This window comes from Orbicella franksi, chromosome 1 (assembly GCF_964199315.1).
Source record: "Orbicella franksi chromosome 1, jaOrbFran1.1, whole genome shotgun sequence".
Lineage (NCBI taxonomy): Eukaryota > Metazoa > Cnidaria > Anthozoa > Scleractinia > Merulinidae > Orbicella > Orbicella franksi.
The window spans coordinates 41,150,493-41,174,752 of record NC_138145.1 but is presented as its reverse complement, the minus strand read 5'-3'; the positions used below and the strand labels follow the sequence as shown (position 1 = coordinate 41,174,752).

Here is a 24,260-nt window from a genome sequence, read left to right as displayed (position 1 = left end):
TTATCAAAGGTTTCAATTGGATAGCTGGTGAACGCCTATTGTGCTTTGTGCGCGGTGCTGAAAAACAAAACAAAGAACTTCGGGCCTCATAACCGTTTCCCGCTTTTAACTTTGCACTGACGAAGGCTTATACAATAAATGAGTCTAATAATTTCTGCATACCGTTCACTATTTTTACCTGAATTGTTTTTGATAACCCAAAGTCAGCTAATTTCACATTCCCTTTGTCGTCTAAAAGGATATTTGATCCTAGAAATAACACATGAAGAAGTTCTGAAGTCCATAGGAAAAATAGCTTTCACTCAGTTACAGCAATATTAAAGCACATAAGTAGCTAATGAGTTAAAACAGATAGGAAAAGGAACTGACTTGTCAGGGGTTACTAATTGTTTCAAGAAACTGCAGTGCTGCTTAATGTGGGAGTAACAAAAATTTCTGAGCATTTAGCTCTTTGATTGTAATCAACAAAGGAATTAAGAAATACTTCTACATCTACGTGTACTTTCAGAGCCAAAATTGTAAAAAAAATCTGTAAGACAAATTTTGAGCTATTCTTGAAATAGGCAAAATTTCACATTCTCTTAGTTAACACAAAAACTGTCTTACAGATTTTTTACTTTACTTTTACTTGCATCAACGTTGAATCACAGTCAAATTCTAATTCCTGAAATTTTGAGGTAGGGTCAATAAAGCAGATTTTGAGAGAAACGAGCGCCCACTAGCACTCGGTCGTTCATTTTGGCTATTTATTTACGTTTTAATTGTTCAGATATCGTATAAAGTAAAACATTTAAACAAACAGTAATTAGAGAAAGGAGAAACTTCTTGGAACATCTTTCTTAAAAGTTGGGCGCTTATACTCCATTGAAACGGTAGTAACTCACCTTAACTTTTGGAGCTATAAAAGGAAAAAAAGTAACTCTACTTTTGTCACAGTAAAACTGCTGTCATGAACCTAGCTTTGTGTTTTAAAATTATTGGTTTAGTGTTTTTTCGAAAATTCTACCCAAGTGTTTCACATCAGGAAAATAGCATGAATACTGTAAACGTACCCTTTATGTCTCTGTGTATTATGTTCTGTGAATGCAAAAAGGTCACTCCTTCTAACATTTGCTTTGTGTACCAGCTTGATTCCATTTCGCAAAGAGCTCCGTGCTTTTTTATATGGTCAGACAATGATCCCTGAAGAAAAGGACCAAAACAGTACTTAGATTTTAATGTGGAATTTTATAGCATTCTTATTATCATCATCATTTATCCGTTCTCCAAGTGGAGAATTGGGCCGTAAGCTCTCTGCCTCCAGGCTGTTCTGTCCTCCGCAGCCGATGCTGCTGCCCATGTTCTTAAACCTTCCTTTTCCAGCTCCCTTTCTACAGTCCTTCTCCAAGTCTCGCGCGGTCGACCCCGTTTCAAAATGGCAACAATTGCTCCATTGAACATCTCTATCCTAAAAGCGCCAGGAACTACGTTTCAGATTAAAAGCTAAGATAAAGCAATAAGCAAAACTGTAGTATTGCAAGCCTATGAGGAATAACCATAATGCGTCGATAGAAGAACTAGGAACACGTCACATCTAAGCTCTTACCCCAGGCATAAACTCCATAAATAAATAAAGGTAGTCGCCATTCTGCTGACTTCCATAGTATGACAAGATTCTCTCATGTCTAACATTCGATAAACTACTAATTTCGTTCTGTAGAGCGTTCACTTCCTGAAAGAAGAACCAAATAATTATCATTAGCAGAGTTCTACTAGTGCGCTAATGCGAATGCTGCAATCTGATTGGCTTAGCCATTGAACACTATAAGCCATTAGTGTACAGTGGCTGGAGGTCGTCCAAAGTTTTGGAGGAAGCTTTTGGTGCAAATGGATAACTAAATTCCTGATAAGTCAAAATGAAGGACATTTTCGGTTTCTTGACGCTTAAAAAAGTTGAAATTATTGAAAAAACTGATGCGCACACACACACAACTTCAATTTTAAATGACAATTCAATCCGAGTGACCTTTTTCAGGCGCACAATTATACGTCAAGAAATAATTGGAGACTGTTATTTGAAGTAAATTTTAGTAAGAATTCTACTAAAAAAAATAGATTATTCGCTCTCGATTTTTATGAGGTGACAGTTGATGAGGCCAAAGGCCAAATCAACTATCACCTCATAGAAATCGAGAGCGAATAATCTAATTGTTAAATAGTGTTCCATGCTAAGTCACATAATTTTTCACTTTTGCTTGTGTTAAATTGCTTACAGTGCACGTGTATGCACACTTAGAGAAGGAACCTGGTTGTCATAACTAGCCATGTTTCCAAAGCATATAGATAACTTATTGGATCAACATTTCAGAATAACCCAAAAAATTGTCAAACCTTGTCTTCGCCTATACTGCTTTTTTTTTTTTCATTCCCAGTGACCACATTTTAAGAATTCATTCACATCCTTTGAGCTGAATGGCATGAACATTGGTGAAGGAAAGTGCAGGCCTCAAGCTTATTGCGGAAAAATTTGACACCTCAAAAGGCAAATCACCTAAATAAATTCTTTTATAATAAAGTAACCATATAACGCGCCCTGTGATTGGCTGAAACAGCGTGCTTTATCGAGAGCAAAGCACGGACTGGTGACGGTAAGCTGGCTCTCAAATGTTTGCTTCAGAATTTTGACAAATTTGACCCAAATTAAACATCCCCTGTGACTCAGACAAACGCAATGGAAACGAGCTATTCGTCTGCAGTAAATATGACTGCACGGAGACCATTGTTAACAACCGTAGCGTTCTCTTTATCAGAGAACAGAGCACGCTGACGCAACTTTTATTCGTTTGGAAAATAAAGTTTGGTTTGAAAATTCATAGAATTAATAGATCCTTTATAATAAATCAAATAAAGAAGCCTCGACTGTCTCTGTTTGTTGTAAAGCACTTAGGAAGCGGTAGAGCCTACTTTTCTTTCGTGCTCTACCGCTTCCTGCTTGCTTTACATCAGAACACAGCACAGTCTAGGCTTCCTTATTTGTTAAATACAGACATCTTTTCCTAAAGAAGTGCAATGACTGTGCCTGGTATAATCTACGACACAGGAATGTAGAGACTCATGTCTTCTATGTATAATTATTACACGACTAACCCCGTTCACTCCTGTGTACTGAGACTCCATTTTAACTCTTTTCACCGCCCGCAGATTTGCAGTGCCTTGATGCAAGAAACGACACTTGAACACCTGAAAGACATCGAGAAAAGACGGGTTAAAGCTGCTCTTTTTTCTAGAACAATTTTTATGAAACAGATTGGCGTTTCTCGGACAATTGTTTCAATGTTTTGGTCCAATCTGAAACTTGCTAAACGTGAAGGTTGGCTGAGAGTATTCACAGCTGCCATGTCATGGTTTTAAGGAACAATACCGTTCTACTTTAAGCGACTAGAGCATTATCATTATCATGCAATCCAACAGAAAATCGAACGTTACTGTTGTCCTAGAGAAAGATGATCATGAAAGTTTCAAACGAGGTTACGTTTTACCAAGATCTGAGCTACCATAGCAATGTTCTGACGTATCCCTGGCATGACGTATGTCATACCTGGTGGTCTTAACGATGGCAAAATTTTAAAAATTTTATGAGGGCGTTTTCGAGAAAATTGCAGGTGAAGTTTTAAGGTGTCAAAATACAACATAAAAAAGCTGTTTTAAAATGTTATTGCAAACCATATACACCAGACTTGACGAAATGGTATTCTGGTCTTATCTCGAGTGAAAATCTCAGAGAAATCATTCCCTTTGCTTATTTTGCCTCCAACAAAAGTTTACATTTCCCCGATCAAGCGATAGGGTGCTTATTTTTAATTTCAGGTTTTTTTCTAATTGTCAATCTTCGTGAATGAACTACGATTATTATTCGGGCTTCGGTAAGAAAGTTCGAGTCAGAAAACGCAGGCCGTTCTTCTTGGAGCACAAATGGGGGATCAAAATGCTAGGTATTCCTAGCGGAGAGCGTGGAAACTGGGGATGAGAATTGCGTCAGCAAAAGGCTGTGAAAATTTTGAAGGAAACTTTGGAAAGAACCATGTCTTAAATGCTCGTCTCACATACAAAGATGTCGAGCGGTTTCGGAAAGGGTCGGTCCATAAATTCTACAGCTCGAAAGCTAGCCAAATTAGCAAAGTTCATACTTGTTCTCAAGCACAGCTCAGGTGTTGAAAAAGTCAACAATCTTCGTTAACAGAATTTCGAAGGTTGTTGTACTTTGGGTAAGAAACCTTGGAGTAATTTCACCTTGGTTTACTTCTGTCATCCATTCATCCTGGGTACTTAACACAGATAAGAAAAGGGTAGCATAATATTACAAGTTTCATGATTCTATGGCCGTGCCTACTCGAACATTTTAGTTTGATCTAAGGATAACAGAAAGATATAAACTGTACCTTGCCAAACGCTCCTGCACCAATACATTCTCCTAGACTGAAGGGGACTGGCAGTGATAAAGAAGTTTAGGAAGTTAATTGACCGGCAATGAGATGTTAAGTTAAGGTGGCCTGAGCCTAGTTATTTGCACGTTGCCGGTTTAATTTTAAGTCATGCACTTTAGCAGGAAATATTTAATATTTTAATGTTTAGCGCCCTTCAAATGTTTGATTTTGCCCGGAGGGAAATCTCATTTAATTACTTTTGTTTTCAGAGTAAAAGCGTTCGAGATATCATCATTATTTCAAAACCTCTTTTTTTTTTACAAAAGCAACCTATAATTTCGAAATCCGATTACAATTTTTTTTCCTTACTTTATCAAATAAGCCTCAAAGCTGCAAGTTTCGTGGCAATCATGATCTTATAACTCGCTGCACAAAAACGCTGATTTAACTCACTTTGAAAATACCACGCTAATGCAATTGAGGCAGCTGACGTACAAATAGCGGAAAAGTGTAACCAGACTATCCGCCATCTGTAAGGTTGAAGTTGCCCAAAGTTTTATCGAAAAAAAGTGAGTTATCAGAAACCTATGAAAAACACGGTTGGCTCAATAAGAAACGGAATATTTTCTACTGCAGACAAGTTAAAACTAACTTTTTTATATGTTCATCTGACATGTTTTCCATTTCTCAATACAGAAAATCTCTTGACTTGAAGCTTACAGGTACAAATGTAAAGATATGGGATGACAAAAATACGAAGAATATGATGAAATGCAACAGAAAAATAAATAAGATCCTTTTAAAATTCGAACGGTCTATTTTTCGGACGTCAATAATCAAAGAAATCAGTTAAATCTTTCCCACCAAAAAAACGCAACTAAAAATTTGTACCCAACGTGCAGATGAATAGTTTCAGGCCACTTATCACTCTGAAAAACTCTCCATGCAAGTTGCGCCAGCTTAGTTTTCGCATAACAGAGTGCACGTAGGCCAGAAGGGTTCAGAACAAGTGTCTTGAAAGTTACCTTTAATTTCAGTCAGCCTCTCTCGGTCGCTTGCTTTAGAGAAAGACGTCCGAGTTGCTAATGCTGTCCGTTGATATCATAACCCGAAAAACGGGTAGTAATTTGGTTAATTGTTAAAACATCCACACTTATGTGTCATTTTCATCTCATTTTAACCCGGACTGTGATTTGAAATTCACCAGATCACACTCACATTGTATCGTAAAAATGAAAATGAATAGTTTGAAGTACTCCCAGTTCGTAATGCTCAATTTACCTTAAGGTGGCTCGATCGGATTTTTTAGTAAGGACACCTTTCAACTTTGAGCCACTAGAGCAGCACCATTATCAATCTGACAGAAAATCAAACGTTACTTGTGTACTAGAGAAAGATGAAAGTCTCAAATGGGGTACATTTCACCAGCATCTGAGTTACCATAGCAACGCAATGACGCCATACCTCATTTTACATAAGACCGATTAACTTGCCATCAGGGATTATTTTCGACATATGACGTCAGGATCTTGGACTTGACACAGTTGTCTTAACGATGGCAAAATTTTAAAAAAATCTATGCGAGCGTTTTCGAGAAAATTGCGAGTGAAGTTTCAAGGTGTCAAAATACAACAAAAACGGAGCTGTTTTAAAATGTTATTGCAAACTATGTCCACAAGACTTGACTAAATGGTATTCTAGTGTTAAATGAATCTTATACCATTTAATTACCTAAAACAATCTTTCTGAGATTTTCACTCCAGGCAATTAGATGTTATGAGATTCATTTAACACAAGAATGTCATTTAGTCAAGTTCTTGTGGACAGAGTTTGCAATAACATTTTAAAACAGCTCCGTTTTTAGTGCAGAGTGCACTATTGGGATGGTTATGGGAGCTGCCTGCCGCTAAGGCACTATTGCGCCATGGCGCCATGGCCCTATGGCGCTAAAGTGTGAACTTTAATGTTTGTTTAATTAATTAGTTTCAATTAATTAATTAGCCTAGAGGCAAGGAAGTGGTGGGGGTGGGGTGGGAAAGGTACATGTGTATTCTACGCGAAACACGTTTCATCGCCGTCAGTTAGGTATGAACATCGCAAAGCTAAAAATTTGTTTCAGGTAACTCCTTGCTCTCCTTGTGGTACCATTCTCTTTAGAACAAAACTAATTTGCTCTAAACGCATGCGTAGAATAGTTGGAGTTCGTGGCTTCTATATTAGGTGGAGGATACATTGCATACGGAATCACGCACAAATGTTGAGTGGTTTTCCTTATGGTAGAACTCAACATGTAAGACGCATGCGTTCTAACATCGTTAGTGTTATACGCTATCTTTCCACGCGGTATTCTAAATGTCATGTCATGTGACCAAGGACGACAGTTATTTTTCAGGTCGCGCCAATTGTCCCTTTTTATTGCAAAAGTGAAACGTTACTGTGGCTGCGTAGCTTTTAGAATTACACACAGGTCGGTTCAACAAATATCATCTGCTGTTTTCAATCTACAATAGTGTGCTTCTGAGGGTTCAAATGCATTCTCCTTAGTGGCTTGTTTATTTCTTGCCTTAATTGTGTCTGTAAGAAAGACCAGAAAGTTTCCAAGTTAGTGGCTTTAATACTCCGCAAATTGTAAATTTGTAACAAAAGAAACCAGGAAATTGCTCAAATATTGCTGCAGACTCCGTGGCACCTAATGAAAAGCGCAAATTAATTTAATCAGTCTTTGAGGAGACTCATTCATATCGGCCAAGTAACGCTGTTTATTTTCAACACTTTTCGTTGAAACGCTTCTCAGCCATCAATATCGTTGTGTGTTAATTTTGAATTGTTTTATTGTTAACAACAAAGGGGGCAACAGAAAAGAAAGTGGTATTTCGTGACTATCTGATAATTAACTTAGTTGTTGTTCATCGGTAAAAATTTGCATTTTTAGTAAAACAACATCGTTTCTGTTCCGTTTCTTCATCACTACATCAGATATTTAAAGTTCTTTCATTTATCTCCAAAAAACAAGCACATCTTCCGTGTGTTGGAGAAAACAAGGGTTTCATGTTACATACCTTTGCGAGGAAAACAAAAGTATTAAGTTACAAAGTTGGCGTGAAGGGCTAAATTGTCACGTTTGCTGCTTCAACGTATTATTGAATTTAAAATGAACGAAAATCGACGTAAAACACCAGTAGTAATTAGTTTGTACGTAATTTTTGGACCTTGAATGAAACTACAACCTTGAAACATACACACTGCAAAGGGAAAAAGCCCTAGCAGACTACCAAGGTAGACACAAACCGGAAGTGAACCGAGCAGGGGTGAGTACTTATGGGACTACCGTGCCAGAGCTATCAATTGCGCTCTGAACTGTCTGAGATTGTCTCACTAGTTGTTGTATTTTGACACCTTAAAACTTCACTCGCACTCACAGATTTTTGCCATTTTGCCATTGTTAAGACAACTGTCTCAAGTTCGAGATCCCGACGTCATATTTCGAAAATAATTCTTGATGGCAAGTTATTCGGCCTTGTGTAAATTGAGGTATGGCATCACTTCGTTGCTATGGTAACTCAGATCCTGGTGAAATGTACCCCAAAACTATTATCTTTCTCTAATACACCAGTAACGTTTGAATTTCTGTCAATTGTTTATGGTGCTGCTCTGGTGGCTCAACGTTGAACAGTATCGTTACTCAAAAATCCGATCGAGTTACCTTAAGGATGCAGTAAGTAAAAAGCAGGTAACCTTTAGGTTGCGGCGTTCGTCTCTACGACATGTAGTTTGCAGCCAACAAAATTACTTTTTCGTGATCTCTTCTCACAGAAATCTCAACAGGGGTGTCAAACTTTTGAAATCTTCATCTAAAAAAACTGAGGAGTAGGCTGCATTTCATTAGTCACTTCGCTGAGCGGCACTATCGTCTGATAGTTGCCTGTGGGCGTTCCATTTAAACAATAGAATGTTTCTGTCAAGGAACTATCGGTCTGATAGTCGACCCTTGGAAATGTGATGTTCTTAAAACAAATATTGTCCGAGAAGTGATGCTTCGAGGGCAAATATGCTATTTTTTCTGCAGCACTCACTTCTGGAATGCGACAATTTTGGTTACATTCTTGCTGCGTCTATTTTCGACGAGAGCTCCGATGGAAAATTTGGCTGCCATGGCAACGTTAAAACTGCACAGAATTTCACTCGCTGCAATCAATTTTAATTTTTTACCGAATCAACTGGAATTTAAGGCGCTCTTAATGAATCAGATTCGAGAATTTTTAAGTTCACTGATTAATGAAAACATGCACCATACACTGAACGGATGTTCCATAACCGCATGTAGGTTTTTATTTCCAGTGTGCTGTACTTATGCCATGAGCTCTCTAAGTAGCTGTAGATTATATTTGAACTATGATGTAGTTTGATGGACAACTGGAAAAAGGTTAAAAAACAGTTCTGTTGATTTCTGTGGCTATACCTTTGGAACCGAACTTGTAACGTCGCAACTCGTCGGACCAAGGTCGTTCGTCAGGTTTCCTACAATAACAACAATACGAATTAGGTGTAATTTTTTTTTTCAATCCTATTTTCTACTTTCCAAATCTATTAGTATTGCCTCTCTCTGCATCGTAACAATGTCCATCGACAAGCACCATTTTTTTATGAAAAAACTACGAAAAATGTTTGTCAAAGAGAATAAAATTTATTGCACTTTCTCCATCAAGTTGTTTATTCTGAACAAATTCATGTGATGGCCCGGCAAACCAATCCGGCGTAGGAAAAAAAGATGGCGGCTGTACATTTTACCACAGTACCATGCGAACCTTACACAACCTATAAAGTACCAGGAAAGCCATATTTTTGCGATTTGTCCCTGTGCTAACAACTTTGTGTATACCACGTTTGAAGATTTTAGAACTATTCTGTATGTTTTTATGAGCGTTGTTAAAGTTTCCGAGGGCCAAGAACTATGGGTAAATATATCAGTCGCCATCTTTTTTCTTACGGAGGATTACAGAAGCTGAAAGAATGAAAGCTCAAGCTCAGCGTCGGACACAAACTCCGCAGAGCAAAACGACGAAAAAATTTAGCGCTATAAATTTTTTGAGAAAGGAATGGAAAGGTTATCGCTAAAAGACAGAGAGTGTATTAATTAACTCAAAAGAACTTTGACGGGAGAATGCAGGAATTCGTGGCCGGAATCAGTCACCACGAAAGGAAAACTATATGAAAAGTTTGCAAGTAGTACAAACTTCATGCGCTTGGCGAAGTGATTCAACGATGACTAAAAAGTTTTGCGAATGGAATAAAAGGTTAGTTCTAAAAACGCTTTTGTGGCAGTTTATTCACAATTTATTTACTTATGTTGAAGGCTGTGAAGTCTGTGTTTCTCTGTATTTTGCTGAATGAAAACTATTGTTTGAAAGCTTAATGAAAACCAAATGTATTTCTCGTGTTATGGATGCATGCATTGAATTTAAGTGTCTCAGCTATTTTCTAAATAGTACTAACCAGGTCAAAGCAGCCTTAACAAAATCTTTTGCATCTAATGATACATTTTCTGGCAGCGTAGGCTCAATAGGTCTGGAACCAATCCTAAACATGGCCGCCGCTGGCTCAAGATGACTCAGAGGAGGTTTTCCTGTTAACATTTCGACAACTGTGCAACCTAGACTCCTTAAATAACAAACAAACAAACAAACAATAAACAAAACTGACAAAAACAAAAAACCGTTACACATTCTGAAGCTAAGGAATACCACTTTGGCAAAACCTGGCGAATCTTATAATTTTATATGACTGCGGGCCCACAGAAGAAGCCTTAACCCATTGACTCATGCCTTTGAATAAATAACTTTTACTGGCATTAAAGCAATAAAAGTTTACAAGTGAACTCATCATACGAGATCGCACAGAAGTACACCAATTACGTTCCCCACACTCATGTAACTTTAGAAGAAGGAGCCAGAAAGTTCTGGTTCGGTTTGATTCTGTGCAAGGGCCCAAGTCCGATGTTGGTCTCTGAACATGCATATTGGTTCTCCAGTCTCTAACTAAGATTCTGCCTTTTTTTGACTGTAAAAAAAAGTCAGATGAAATGCATTGCTTGTAAATTAAACCTACCAAATGTCTATTTTCCGTCCATAGCCTTCACCCCAGAATATCTCTGGTGCCATCCAATACGGGGTGCCGCAATGAGATACCAAATTTGTTTTACTGCCAACTTTCTAGAATAAGTTGGAGAAGAAAAGGTTATTTTGTTGACCCTATTCCCACCCGATTATTTTTCGACCTTGTTGAACACGGAGTGCGGAAGGGTGGGGGGGAGGGGGTTTTGTGGCTCTTGCCCTGTCAAACTCGACGTTAAAGCTGTGACAATAGACTTATTGCCAGCAATTTATGAAAAGGATCATGAAACATGGAGGATTTAGTACTTTCAAAAGTCCGAGTCCATAACATTAACTGCTGACGCTATATCGTGACATATAGAAATGACGCCACAGTGATCGATATCCCCTTCTTGGATTCAATTATCTCTACAAAGCGTTATACAATGAAAACTTCCTTCAATACAGTCAAAACCGATAAATGAGGTGAATTTATGCAAGCAAAGTTTAAGTTACTGCAACTAAATTATTTTTTTATTATAAATTAAATAGGAAAAGTGAAAGTTTGAAAAAAGCATGCCTGTCAAAATGAGGTTGTTATGAAACATTATGTTCCTTCACCTATCAAATGTCATACAAAATTATTCCCAAATATGTTCAAGGAGAGTTCAAGTTACGAATAAATTGTCGAATTGCAGTAAGCGACTTCCTTGATCTGTTACGGTAGGAAACCAAGAAACCATTTTGCTCACGACTCTCGCGAGCTAGAAGGTCGCTATAAATGTTATTAACCTCTGCAAACATTACACTATCAGTACCTGAATCATTTTCGACAGCCCGAAGTCCGCTAGTTTTACATTTCCTTCTCCGTCTAAAAGGACATTTGATCCTAAAGTGACAAATGCAGAAGTTTTGGAGCAAAAATAGCCTTTTCTCAGTTGCAACAATATTAAACCACATACTCGGTTCTGACAGAGAACAGTGGAGAAAATAAAACAGATGGGAAAAGGTTGAAATTATTGTCAGGGATTACTAAACGTTCCAGTAGAAACTTCAGTACCGCCTAATGGAGGAGTGAGAAATTCATTAAATGTTATTGCAACGATAGCTGAATACCATCCTTTTGTCATTAGAAAATTTGGATTTCGTAACTTCGTGAAGCTATAAAAAGAAAAATATAGTTGTTTTCCAATAATAAAAGTACTGACATGATCTATATTCACGTTTAATTTGTTTTCTAATCCAAAATAAAAAAAAATAATAACACATAATACTCATTACCTAATTTACGAAATGTACCTTTTATATCTCGGTGAATTACGTTCTGTGAATGCAAAAATTCGATGCCTTGCAGCATTTGAATTGTGTACCGTTGTGATTCATCTTCAGGAAGAACTCCGCTCTTTTTTATGTGGGCGGATAATGATCCCTGTAGAAAACAACAAGAACTGATGAGTCGCTAATTTGGATTTTAAGTATTTATTGACATTATCATTGTATTCTCATCCAAATGAACATCACCGAGTTTAAGGAGGCTGGAAGCAATTTTTAGCATTCCTCAGTTGTGGTGGTTCTTGTTCATCTACCACGATGAACAACAACCACCTTTTCCTCAACTTTTCAGCAGTTATCAGTAGACTCAACCATTTCAAATGTTCAAAAATTCAAAGTGGCTGTGAACCCCACCTACAGAACGTTTTTTAAATCTTACAAATTAATAACTACTTAATAACCGAGAGTGAGGTCGTTACGGGAAAATCTCAAACTGAGGTCTTGCCGTATTGACCGAGCGACAGCGAGGTCAATACGGTAGGCCGAGGTTTGAGATTTTCCCGTAACGACCGAAAGGTCGAGGTTATTAAGTTGTTTATTATATGGCTCACGAATTGAAGAAAAAAAAAATTATTCAAGCGGAAGTCGTCAATTTACATCCGGCGATGCGCGCGTTTACCGATTCATTCATCGTCTCAAACCCAGGGCAAAACTACACAGTCAGTGAACTTCACTACTGTAATTCTTTACGGCAAAAATGATTGTCACAACCCTCAAAAAGGTATTTTAGTATCGTGGAGCCACAACTTGATGGCGAAACGTCAACGCATATAGAAAAGAGAGAAAGTGCTTCAAACTGGTCCAAACCAACGGTCTTTCGGTGAAAGAAAATACTAATGCTTCAGAATGCACTGCTCAGAATAACTCGATCTTCGCATTGGTTTTCGACGACATATCTTGGCCTTCTTCATTCTGGGACTTATGAATGAACTTTTCAAGCCTTGTGAGCGTCTAAAACTTCCTGCAGTTATCAGAAACACTGCTACCGACAGAAACCGCCCGATTGTTTGCATCTGATGATCCTGGAAGCTGATTTTCACTTGCTTGTGTTGAAGCGAGGGAATCTATTTGATGAGAACTGAAACGGAGTTCAATATTTCGGTAATTATTGTGACTAAGATGATAACTTATAAGTTTCTTCGTGGTTTTCTGCTCAGGATACGTGACACATCTGCCGATGGTGTTTTTCACTTAGCGATTTTAGCTTTACTCAACACTCGGCAAACTTTGATTGCTTTTCACCAGTGCTCGCCAAGGTTACCGGTAAGTCAAAAACGACTTCTATATAAATTTTATCAAGGAAAAATCCCTAAACTTTTAGCTACTCGGAATTAAATTTACTTCTCTTACTGTTTTTAATCGGCTTTCACCGTGTTAATGCGCTTGAATTTTCCGAGCCGGGCTCTTCCTAATTTGCATAATCCGTAATCGGCCCGCGGGCATTACGGGAGAATAATGCCCTACAATTCAGTGACAATTACCAATCAGAGCGCGCGTTATATCGGCCACAAGCCAAAGCCATATAATAATGAATTGTAAGCACTCAAAGCTAAAGATATATGTTTTTAACAAGGTGTATTGCTCCTATTGTAACCTAGTTTACCATGAAGGTGACTACAACTTTTTTTAACAATGATTGGGCACAGAACAGTTCTTGGAGTTTCTATTTATATAGGTTTCGAATGAGTCATTACAAGAGATAATGATCATGTTCTATAGGTCATTACAAGACTCGAAGCATCTCCAGCATATTACTACTTACTGAAACAAAAAGGGTAATAACAGGAGAATAAGTAATCTTATTGTTAAAATGGTCTGTTTACATGCATGGAGAAAAGGCATCTCCAGTAGGATGGACCCTCCTTTGAGTCGGCTTTAAAACGAGTGAACCTCCACCCAGCATCACCCTACACCCCGAGTTCTGTTTCCCGAGTTGACTTGAAGTAAAAGCTGACCCTACTGACAAAGACAAACTTTCTCCGTATACTCAGTAATTAGGCACTTTACTTAGACGTTTCGTATTCCTTTGAAAATTATATATTTTTTATTGTTAAAGGTAGTAAAATTTCAGCCTGTAGTTATCATTAGATATTTGATATTGATATGTAGAACTATATGTTTTGAGATTAATATGTCTATTGTTAAGCACCAATACGGTTCCCTCATAAAAAAATTCAAGAACAAATAAACAAACAAACAAACAAGCAAATGCACTTCGATTGAGGAACCTGACGGTCACACTACATGTAAGCTCTTACCCCAGCCATGAATTCCATAAACAAATGAAGATAACAATCTTTTTGTTCACTTCCATAATATGACACGATTCGTACGTGTGTAAGTTCCTTCAAAATGCGTATTTCGTTGTTTAGAGCTTTCACCTCCTGAAAGAATGAACAAATAATTCTAAAAAAAGCTATCGTGTTGGGTCAACTGTAATTTCAGTTGTTAAATATCTTGTGTACGTCTAGGTGAACTCTGGGAAGAAATCTGGTTGCCATTACGAGCAATATGCATGTTATAGATAACTTATTGGATCAACAATTCCGAATATCAAGAAAATTGTCACAGCTGGTTTTCCTCCAAATTTAACAAGAAAATTGTACAGCGAGAACTCCCTGATTGACACCTAAAAAGACAGATTCGGAGTCATCAACTGTCAACTCATAGAAATCGAAAGTGATTAAATTGTGCAAGAAGTATTGGGTACGGAAAGTGCCCATTACAACCCTTTATGACTTTTTTAAATGTTGAAACTTTATAAAGAATTTATTTGGAAACATTTTGTTGACGTGTCATTGTACTCAAAGCTTTGTTTCATGGTAACCGTATTTGATATATATAATATATCAATATATCTTTCATGCAGGTATGCTTACACTGTTTGGACTTTTTGTCATTTCGTTGATCTTGATCAGTTTTGAGTCATTTTTGGAGGTTTTCTGACATCATGAGAAAATCAAGAAACCCAACACTGCGAAAAAAAACCTACGAATCGAAGACACCAAGACAATTGTTTGGATATCAGGACGTAATTACCAAGTGATATGATGTTATCGTCTCCTTTTGCTTTCCTCCAAGAAAACACTTTTCGACGAATTATATACACTGCAATATTTTTAAATTTTGCTAAATATTCTTGTCTCCTCAACATCTGATCACTTAATAGGCTTGTCGAACTGCAAATGCAAAGAGTAATCTTGCGTCTCTAATACACATAACTATTACAAGTCTAACCTTTTGCGTTTCGGTGTATTGAGGCTCCATTTTAACCATTTTCACTGCTTTTATTTCATTACCCGAAAAATGACACTTGTAAACCTGCAAGATATTGTGTAATGAACATTGAAAAAAAAAAAAAAGAAAAAAAAAACGAAATGCAGGTTAACATCCCTTAGATGACTGTAATTAAAATTTAGTTGTCCTTGTGGAATTTGAAAACTGAAAAATCTACTGAAAAACAAGTCGGATAGCGAAGGAATTTGCAATTGCCATGTATCAACTTGCAGTTTTTAATCGTGTATAGAGTGAGTAAGAGCATGAAAATTACTCAGAACTGAACGTAATAACAAAAGCCAAATTAATTTCGTTAAAATAATTAGTTATAAATCCAACAGTCGATAAGTTTTGAATCAGATCTTAGTATAAATGAGACTTCTTGAGCATGTGGTCTCAAGTTATCAATTATTAGTTATCAGTTCAATTGAACGCCTCATGTTAGAGCGTTTTCGTTCAGAGGCTTTGAAGATAAACCCCCGATATGAAATATATAGATTTAGGCCACCGTAAAAGCGTAGCTCCTGGACCGGGTTGTTCAAAGCCCGATTAAGCTAACGCAGAAAAAGGTAGAATTTTGATTTGAGTTTTGTAACTTTGCGGTGAGGTTTTCTGTGTATTGTTTGGCCTTCTGTTTTGAGTTTTAATAATCACCATATACACAAAACAAAAGAGCAAGAAATGTTTGCATAGAAGAAAAAGTTGTAATTCGGTTAACTTTTAATCCTGGGTTAGCGTTAACCGGCATCCGAACAATCCTGCCCTGTTTCCAACAAGTTAACCTTATATGAGCCCGCGATCCAATCGATAACCAGCACTTGGTCAGCGGTCAACTTCAAAAATACACGTGACCTCGAGGAGCTGTAAATTTGAGCCCACGATATGGTCACGTAATACTGGTCGGCGGATACCTTGTTTTGACAGGTGTCAGTTGATCATAACATGGATATCCACTATCAAGGAAGTACACGGTAAACCAAGGCTGCATGCAACCTCGTTCCCAGGGTCTTTTCCCTAGCTTGGGGGTGGGGCGGGAAAAGGTCCTGGGAACGGCCGGTAAATCCTTCATATTGATTGGTTGGTTGTTTTTAATAATTAATGCAAAATTTGGCCAAATAAAAATAATTATGCATTATGCCGAAATAAAAATGGCGGAAAGTATGTCCACTCCGACGAAGATTTCTCCTCGCAATCCAATTTGCAGACTCTGTGGTGATTCTCATGAGAGTCGCTATATGCTTCGAATATTCAGCAAAGCTGGTTCATCAAAAGATCTGTGCGCCAAAGTCCATAAAACGTGTGGCATTAAAATTTCAGAAGACGATATGAGGTCAGAGGTTTTATGTAGGAGTTGTGTTTTATTCGTGAACAAGATGGAACAGTTTATTCAGAGAGCCCAATCCATAGAGAATACACCGTTGGATCAAAGCTCAGAATATGCTGTAAAGCGATGCGTTTAGCTGTCACCTTCTTCGCTTCAGCGGTCGAAGCGTTTATCATCGAATATGCCGTCCGAAAGCTCTGTGCACGTGGATGAGCCGTCGAAGCCAATCACACCAACAAGAAAGCAGCCCTCCTTCTCAACTCCTCAAGCTGCGACAATTCTAATGCCTAAATCAACCGGAGATAACTGCTCAACCTCTTCTACGGATCAGCCGAGAAGAAATACTTCGACGTCTGCAGAACAGTCGTCTTTCTCAACACTGCAAGATGCTACCGGCGTGACCGCGGTGCCAATGTCTAAATCAAAAGGACATGATTGTACAATCACTTCCTTGGATCAGCTGTGGAGGCGAACGACATTAAGTTCGGTAGAGCAGCCTTCATTTCCAACTCAGCAAGCTGCAACTGTTCTAAGGCCTAAATCAACAGGAGACAATGACTGTACATCATTATTTGAAGGGCAGTCGTTATTGACTGAAAGACAGCAGAAAATGATTGTACAAGCTGTCAGCCACAAGGATGCAATTGTACTGGCGGCTATCTTGAAAGATCACTGTCCAAGTGTTGTGAAAGAGTTGAAGAAAATCGTTAGTGAGGAGTTGAAAACATCGTGTGCAGAGCTGTGCAGGCGTTCTCAAGGTTCCATTTTATATGGAAATGATTATGACAGCATGAAAGACTTTGATTTCAGCAAAGTTTGGCTTGAATTGAAGACGAACCTCCCTTTCTTTGTTGAGCTCATGAACGCAGTGTCTGGCAAGGAGAACTCCGTCGCAGAGACAAAGCTTGAGCTTCAAGTAAAGTACAGTTTTTTGTACTCGATCCTTATGAACGAGAGGTGGCATGAACTCAACCTGGTGAAACGTGTGAATACAGTTCTCATCATTGAAGGTGGATGTACCAAAAAGGTCAGTAGTATAATTTATAAGTTGATGATGTATAAAAAATTCATTGCTTTCCTTTATTATGTCCCTTACTCCTACTGCGTGAGTGGCATCAATTCATACATTGAATACAATCTATGGTTGATCCTCTTTTCATACAGAACTTTTGTTATTGTTTGGTAGTTTGGTGTCAACAGTGAGTCATTAGTTAGGCTGTGATTGAGATTGTATTTGAAGAATTCATTAAAAAGCATGTAATGTATAGGATATTTACACAGCGGCGTGAAGATATGAATTTTATTTTTGGGTGGTAAAGCAAGATTCTACAAACGAGTGCAGCGAGTGAGAAAAATATTGTTTTGACACCATGTAATCAGTTGTCTTTTCATGTATAAACAACTAACTGTTTGCAAGCACAATCATGAAAGTAATAAATATCCTCACTAGCGGGGATATGGCCAATATGCCACTTGGGTCCTGGATTTAGTTTCCTATGGATTTTATGTGTATTACATTTCCAGTAGAACACTCATGTCCATATGATAATAAGTGATCTTTGCAATGAATTGAAAATAAGAGATCAGTATTGCATGTATGCTGAATTTGACACTTTTATTTCTGCTCCCCTTGTAATAGCTTCAAGAACGACTGAATAAACTTGGCGTGTGCCTGTTGACTGGGAGAAGGGATACCCTGCTAAAGCTCTTAGGAGGTCACTTTTCGGATATAGTGGTGCAGCAAGTAAAGAAAGGAAGTGTGTTCCGAGACACTAGTGACAACTGGGACCTGAAAATTTTGAGGGGTCAAATGAGAAAGGAAATCCAGAATGATGATCTGCACTTGTTTGCCAGTAACCTGATTGAAAACAGAATCGACTTCAATCACTTGCCCAATGACAGCCCCAAAGGCAACATTAGAGATTTCCCTCGACATAATTTTTCTTTAAATGTACCGGAATGGAAAAGGTATGCAGAATGTGCCAAAATCATTGTTGGGCGAATTGCTCTTGAGTTCTTTCCCAAATTTAAGCTCTTGAAAGCTGTTATCCCTGAGCACATTTCTCATGAGTACAGCCAACAAATGTCAGAGAAGTCCATCATAGTAAGCCTGCCAATCATCAATGCAAATGAAGCAAAGTGTGATGATTGTGTTAACATTTTTAAGAACCTATGAAAAGTGCATTGCTGAAATCTATGTTCAAGCAGGGCTGCTAGATGAAATGCCACACACAGATAATCCACCAATTCCTGAAGGACCTGCAGCACCTGGACAGACAAATGCACACCAACAAGACACCCATGATGACCCAATGAGAGATATGAAGATTGTATTTGCAGGTGATCAGCCAACTCGTGTGAGATTTGCAGGTGCCAAAGATTTGCTGTCTGGTTCGCACACAGCAGCTGATCGTTTTGAACATTGCTCGCCCTTTAAACCAGTGATGTGGCATACCAAAGCATCCCTTTTACAGTATTCATACTCATTTCTTCACAAAGCAGAGTCTGTCAATCAAGTTGGCACCTTAAAGTACTTCAGGGAGAAATACAATAGGAGGAATGCTACCCCTTCCAAAGTTCTTGACTCCTATGAAGGAAGCGAAGAGTTGTTCCTCAGTGTGGGGAAAGCCTACATAGTAACTGCTGCCCTGACCCTTTTTGGGATGTCAGACCTTGAGGAAAGGCCCTCATTACATAAATTCCCAGAAAACATTGCGCGTGAGACCTTGCAAAACAAGAAGAAATATTTTGATGATGCTTTTGGCAAGTTCATTGACAAGTTCCTTTTACAGAAAGTAGATATCAATGACTGCTGCAATGATGATGACTATGTCAAGAATTATGCCCTTTGTTTTATTTTCTTGGCCATTCTTGTCATGCAAATGAAGGACACTGCAGCAGAGGGAGATGGGAGCAGAAATCTCATCAACCAAAAACTCTTGCTGTCAGTTTTCAAGTCAATGGGGGCTTACAGCAAATATGCCACTGAAATGTTTGTGAGTATAGCCCAAATTGAGTGCCTTTTAACTCCACGCCTGGCTGAACAGTTCAAATGGGAATTTTTTGTAAATTGGAGGGGTGGTGCTGGAAGGAATATTGAAGACGACCTGGCCCAAGAAATTTCTAACCGTTGCAGTAAAAGCATTGTCCAGAGGCAGGGACCAAACAAAACCCTGAACTCTATAAGCAAGGTCTGCAAAGCAACCACTGGCATCCATCACATTTTAGAAGAATTTGACTCTTCTGTAGGGATCCACAAGACATCTGTGCAACATACAACACGTGACTCACTTAAAGATGAGAAAGAAATGGTGTCTGACCTATTGCGATTGAATCCTTTCAATCATATACCAGCAAGATTTCATGACAGCTTCCCTGACATTAAAAGGTCTCCTCTAAGGTATTTAAACATTGTGGACTATCATCAGTGGCTAGCCAAACACTTGGAAGAGTTATCAACTTAGACATACACTTAAATGAAGATCACTGAGGGCCTAGTTAATCAATAGTGTTCTTTAGGAGAGTAAATCAATGTTCACAGTATTTACAATTTATGATGATGTTCTAATCATCATCAGAGATCATCAGTTCTACATATAGTATTGTGCTCAGATATAAGCGAAAAGAACAAAATGTAAAAAAAAAGATCGATGTCACGGTAACAACATAATTAATTAAATATCAATAGTGTATTTTTATAGAGTAAATCAAAGTTCACAGTATTTACAATTTATGGTGATGTTCTGATCATCATCAGAGTTCATTTCAGTTTTACATCTAGTATTGTGCTGAGATAATCATATATCCATGATAAGAACAAATGTAGACAAACTGATCAGTAAATCCAGATATATCTATAGCAGTTCACAGTATTTACAATTTATGATGATGTTCTGATCATCATCAGAGTCCATTTCAGTTCTACACATAGTACTGTGCTCAGATATAAGCAAAAAGAACAAATGTAGACAAACTGATCAGTGTCATGGCAACAACACGGAAATAATTAAATATCAATAGTGTGTTTTAAGACAGTAAATCCAGATATATCTACAGCAGTTCACAGTATTTACAATTTATGATGATGTTCTGATCATCTTCAGAGTCCATTTCAGTTCTACACATAGTATTGTGCTCAGATATAAGCGAAAAGAACAAATGTAGACAAACTGATCAGTGTCATGGCAACAACACGGAAATAGTTACATATCAATAGTGTGTTTTAAGAGAATAAATCAAGATATATCTATAGTAGTTGACAGAATTTACAATTTATGTTGATGTTCTAATCTTCGGAGTTCATTTTAGTTCGACATGTCAACAGGAGTATGCTCAGATATCGGCGAACAGAACATTTTAAGTTGATGCTCTAATCATCATCGGAGTCCATTTCAGTTGTACACATAACAGTGTGTGCAGATATAAGTGAAAAGATCTGAGAAGAACAGGTTTCATCCCATATGCCAAATGATTTCAACAAGTCTGCTTCTGACTCAATAAATTCCACTCCCTCCACAAACTTTGCAGCCAGATTCTTATCTACAGAAATGTCAAATAGCGTTGAACACTCTGATGCCACTTTGGACTCGTGGTCAGAAATTGCACTCTTGATTAACCTTTCAAGGATAACGTGGTTATCGTTAGATAGAAATCTGACCTTGCTTCTAATAGCTTGGGGTAGATCCTCTTCAGTTGTTTTGAACTTGTCATCGCATATGCAGCAATAGTTCTCTTGTTGAACACTGGAGAATCCAAAGTAATCCAGAAGGAGTTTCCTTTGACAGGTGTCTTCTGATCTACAATATGACTTCATTGATTCTTCCACATGTTTTTTATTATTTCCAATATCAGAGTTATTATAATAAATTGTAGCACATGATGAAAGTCCCGTACGGCCGGCACGACCAATTTCTTGCATGTAAGCTTCTAGGCTACTTGGTGGTGTTATGTGAATTATGTTGGTCACATAAGGAGCATCAACACCCATGCCAAGTGCTGATGTTGCAAATAGCACCCTCACCCTCGATTGTTCTTTCTTTATTTCTGATATTATGTCTTTCTTCGTGCGACTCGTTTGGGGGCATGGAACTGTGCAAACAGTCTTGCAGTGGGTTCTAATGTTTCGCCAACACACTGTTTGGCTTTCAATATTCTTTCAAATAAGCGATAAGCATATCCGCAGTATTTCAGTTTTAGGTAAATGATTGTCATTGGGTAGTTTTCTCTTTGAATTGCCAGTTCATTGGCTATGGGTTTAAGGATTCTGTCATAACCTTCATTCCCATGATGATTACTCAGACGCACTTTCTTGTCCAGGTATATGTTCACTCGGTTAGGGTTTCGAGCAACAATTTTACAGTCATTTTTCAATCGCAGACTTTGTTTCAAGTCTCTCAATAAACGAGGTGGTGCTGTTGCTGTCGGAGCCATTGTAGGTACATTGGGAAAGAATGCCTTCAACACTGACAGGTCTTTGAAGTCTTTTCTAAAATCTTCACCCCTGAAAAAGAGAAAGAAACCCTGAGCTACAAATCTTCAAACATAAGTGCAATGAGACATACTAACAAAATTTTTGTTTAAGAGTAAGAATGTTTACTTAGTAGTATCTTGTTATTATGGTTCAGTTGTAAGAGCATGGCATGGAGACAATGTATGATGTTCCAATAAGCAGTGTAAATATCATAGAATTCACTGATGAATTATCAATATAGTTCATAGAGTAAAATTGTCATCGTTTGTAAACAGATAGAGAATAGAGCAGATTTTTTCCGAATTGTATTCGCAATGTAAATACTTGTCGGTGCCGTAACCGTGATTTAGATTTCCCGGAAATAAGCTAAGTCTGTAACAAACATGACATGAATAGACAAGGAATGAATATTTTACGCACTTACCATAATTCAACACAGTGAGCTCCGTCAACAATGCAGGCAACAACATTCTCCTGGTAGACTTTGCTTCCCATTAGCCCTCGACCTTCCTTACTTAATAGAGCCTCTGGATGGGCGAATACAATTGAAGTGTTGCCATTAACAACATCTCGAGGAAACTTCGTTGAATCCGGGACCACGTGCTCGCTTGGTTCTTGTTCATTTCCGAACAAGTTCTCGGCCGGTTCCTTCTCGTTTACAGCAAGCTGTAAGACATCAACGGTTATCCTGCGAGCTTTTAAGACTTTCAGCTGATCTTCAATGATGGAATTTAATGTACATACCACAATATCTATGTTCTTGGTGGTTTTCACAGGAATAAAATGAGGTAGAAGGTGAAAGAGCATTGACTTGCCAAATCCAGTAGGTAGGACTCCAATAACATCCTGACCTTTCAGCATATATTCAAAACACTTCATTTGAAGAGGTTTCAAATTTAAAGGTGGAAAATTACCGTTATTTAAGGAAAATCCGACTCGACGAAGCACTGACAAAAACTTAGGTTCACTCGACGAGACCGCCATCTTGAAAGTTCCGTTTAACATATGATAATTTAGTACACCCAAGATATTTGGGTGTTCTGAGATCACGTGACCAGCCGATCCCAGGACCTTTTCCCGCCCCACCCCCAAGCCAGGAAAAGACCCTGGGAAGAAGGTTGGGCTGCATGTCTCTGTCAACGTATTATTTGGATTATGGCCGCCATGTTGGGCAACTCCGCCGCCGTCGTGCGTACGCGCCCATGGGCAATACCGCTAGCCATGATAACCATGAGAAAATCAACTCATGGGTTTCCTTTTCTTTCCTATATGAGTATGGGGCTCCGCTATAATACATTTTCTAAAGTTGAAACAAATGAGGAACCGTGAGGGATTTTTAGGTCTGAAGTGTGAAGGTTAAATTTTTGCAGTAATGAGCAATTCTTTATAATACACGTCTTAAGGTTGAGCGTGACGAACTTTATTCCAATAAAAGATGAGCCAATCATTTTCACTGCTTTTTGTTTTGTTAGCCGGAACCATGGATTAGCCTGTTGCACGTTATTAGAAGGATATAAAGTACCTTGCCAAAATTTCCTGCCCCAAGGCATTCTCCTTGAGTCCAATATCCGAAAGGAGAGCATCTCACTGAAAAGGAAATTTAAAGGATTAAACAGACCGAGGCAATAATGGCAGAAATGTCAACTAGATTGCTCTAAACAACTGTATTGAATGCTGCTAGTGCAGTGGGGTAAGAGGGGGGGGGGGGAGTTGGGAGGGGCACACAGCAAGCCATTCAACATGTGTTAGTGGGACTTAGAGGAAGCGTTATGAAAGAACAAAGAAAATACCCGTGAGACTTTGTGCGCTTGTTTTCATGAGCAAAGCTAGGACAAATAAAGTAAAATAATTGTAATATTTGCTCTGGTCTTGCTTCATTCTTGTTTTCATTGTGAACAACAGTGCAACAAGAAAGAATACAATTTAGTAGAAGTTAAATGCAGTGTGTCGTGGAACTTACTTGATCTAAACCATGACCGTAAAGTTAGGACCTAAAATAAATAAGGTGTAAAGCAAAGTTAATGCTATCTCTTTCCACTTCTCCAGACTTAAAGTGTGGCACATGTGCTATACCCTTGTCTCTTTTTAAAGAAAAGCATCATTGACGTGTCTTTATCATAAATAAAGCTATAGATCAGTCATTCGCTTCCTTCTTAACCGTCTCTGCGAGTACTGGACCAATCAATAACTTCATAGTTAATGGCGGATCCAGACCTTGAGCTAAGGCGGGGGGCGGGGGCGGTTTTGTTTTGCTTGCCCTGCCGGCTATTCTTCCCTCTGTGATTTCTTTTTTTACCCAAAATAAGGGGAGCCCCAGGCCTCCCACGGCCCCTCCCAATAGATCCGCCACTGATGGTGAATTTATA

The 24,260-nt window shown here is 38.3% G+C and overlaps 2 protein-coding genes and 2 pseudogenes across 3 annotated transcripts in view; 1 reads left to right on the top strand and 3 right to left on the bottom strand.

The window, feature by feature from the left end:
• The window catches only part of LOC145481300 (uncharacterized), a 172,621-nt gene that overhangs the window by 13,968 nt on the left and 134,393 nt on the right, over positions 1-24,260 (bottom strand). Inside the window, exons 22-25 of the mRNA XM_081459765.1 lie at positions 3,127-3,219; positions 1,586-1,711; positions 1,053-1,182; positions 179-249 (exon numbers count right to left, since the gene is read on the bottom strand). Coding sequence (XP_081315891.1) covers positions 179-249; positions 1,053-1,182; positions 1,586-1,711; positions 3,127-3,219 — 420 coding nt within the window. The remainder of the gene's footprint in view (positions 1-178; positions 250-1,052; positions 1,183-1,585; positions 1,712-3,126; positions 3,220-24,260) is intronic.
• LOC145481982 (mitogen-activated protein kinase kinase kinase 2-like) lies at positions 3,216-23,579 on the bottom strand. Of its 2 annotated transcripts, XM_081460568.1 has the most exons (9): positions 23,417-23,492; positions 15,062-15,145; positions 14,083-14,208; positions 11,792-11,921; positions 11,311-11,381; positions 10,509-10,612; positions 9,897-10,061; positions 8,863-8,921; positions 3,216-4,465 (listed from the first exon to the last, which is right to left on the bottom strand). In XM_081460568.1, the coding sequence occupies exons 2-9, from the start codon at positions 15,098-15,100 to the stop codon at positions 4,389-4,391; spliced, it is 771 nt and encodes a 256-aa protein (XP_081316694.1). In that variant the 5' UTR covers positions 15,101-15,145; positions 23,417-23,492; the 3' UTR covers positions 3,216-4,388. The 2 variants fall into 2 exon arrangements, with proteins under 2 accessions (XP_081316694.1, XP_081316701.1); XM_081460575.1 differs by lacking the exon at positions 3,216-4,465 and having other exon boundaries at positions 8,828-8,921; positions 23,417-23,579.
• LOC145484593 (uncharacterized) lies at positions 16,228-19,943 on the top strand (annotated as a pseudogene).
• Positions 20,658-22,878, bottom strand: LOC145464483 (recQ-like DNA helicase Blm; annotated as a pseudogene).

Excerpts from the sequence above, each read along its gene's own strand:
- LOC145481982 (XM_081460568.1), bottom strand. The coding sequence starts at position 15,100 with ATGGTTAAAATGGAGCCTCAATACACCGAAACGCAAAAG. Across the intron at positions 11,922-14,082 it reads TTATGGAATTCATGGCTGGG|GGATCATTATCCGCCCACAT; the intron begins GTAAGAGCTTAC and ends TGTTTTCTACAG. Across the intron at positions 11,382-11,791 it reads AATTCACCGAGATATAAAAG|GATCAAATGTCCTTTTAGAC; the intron begins GTACATTTCGTA and ends TTGTCACTTTAG.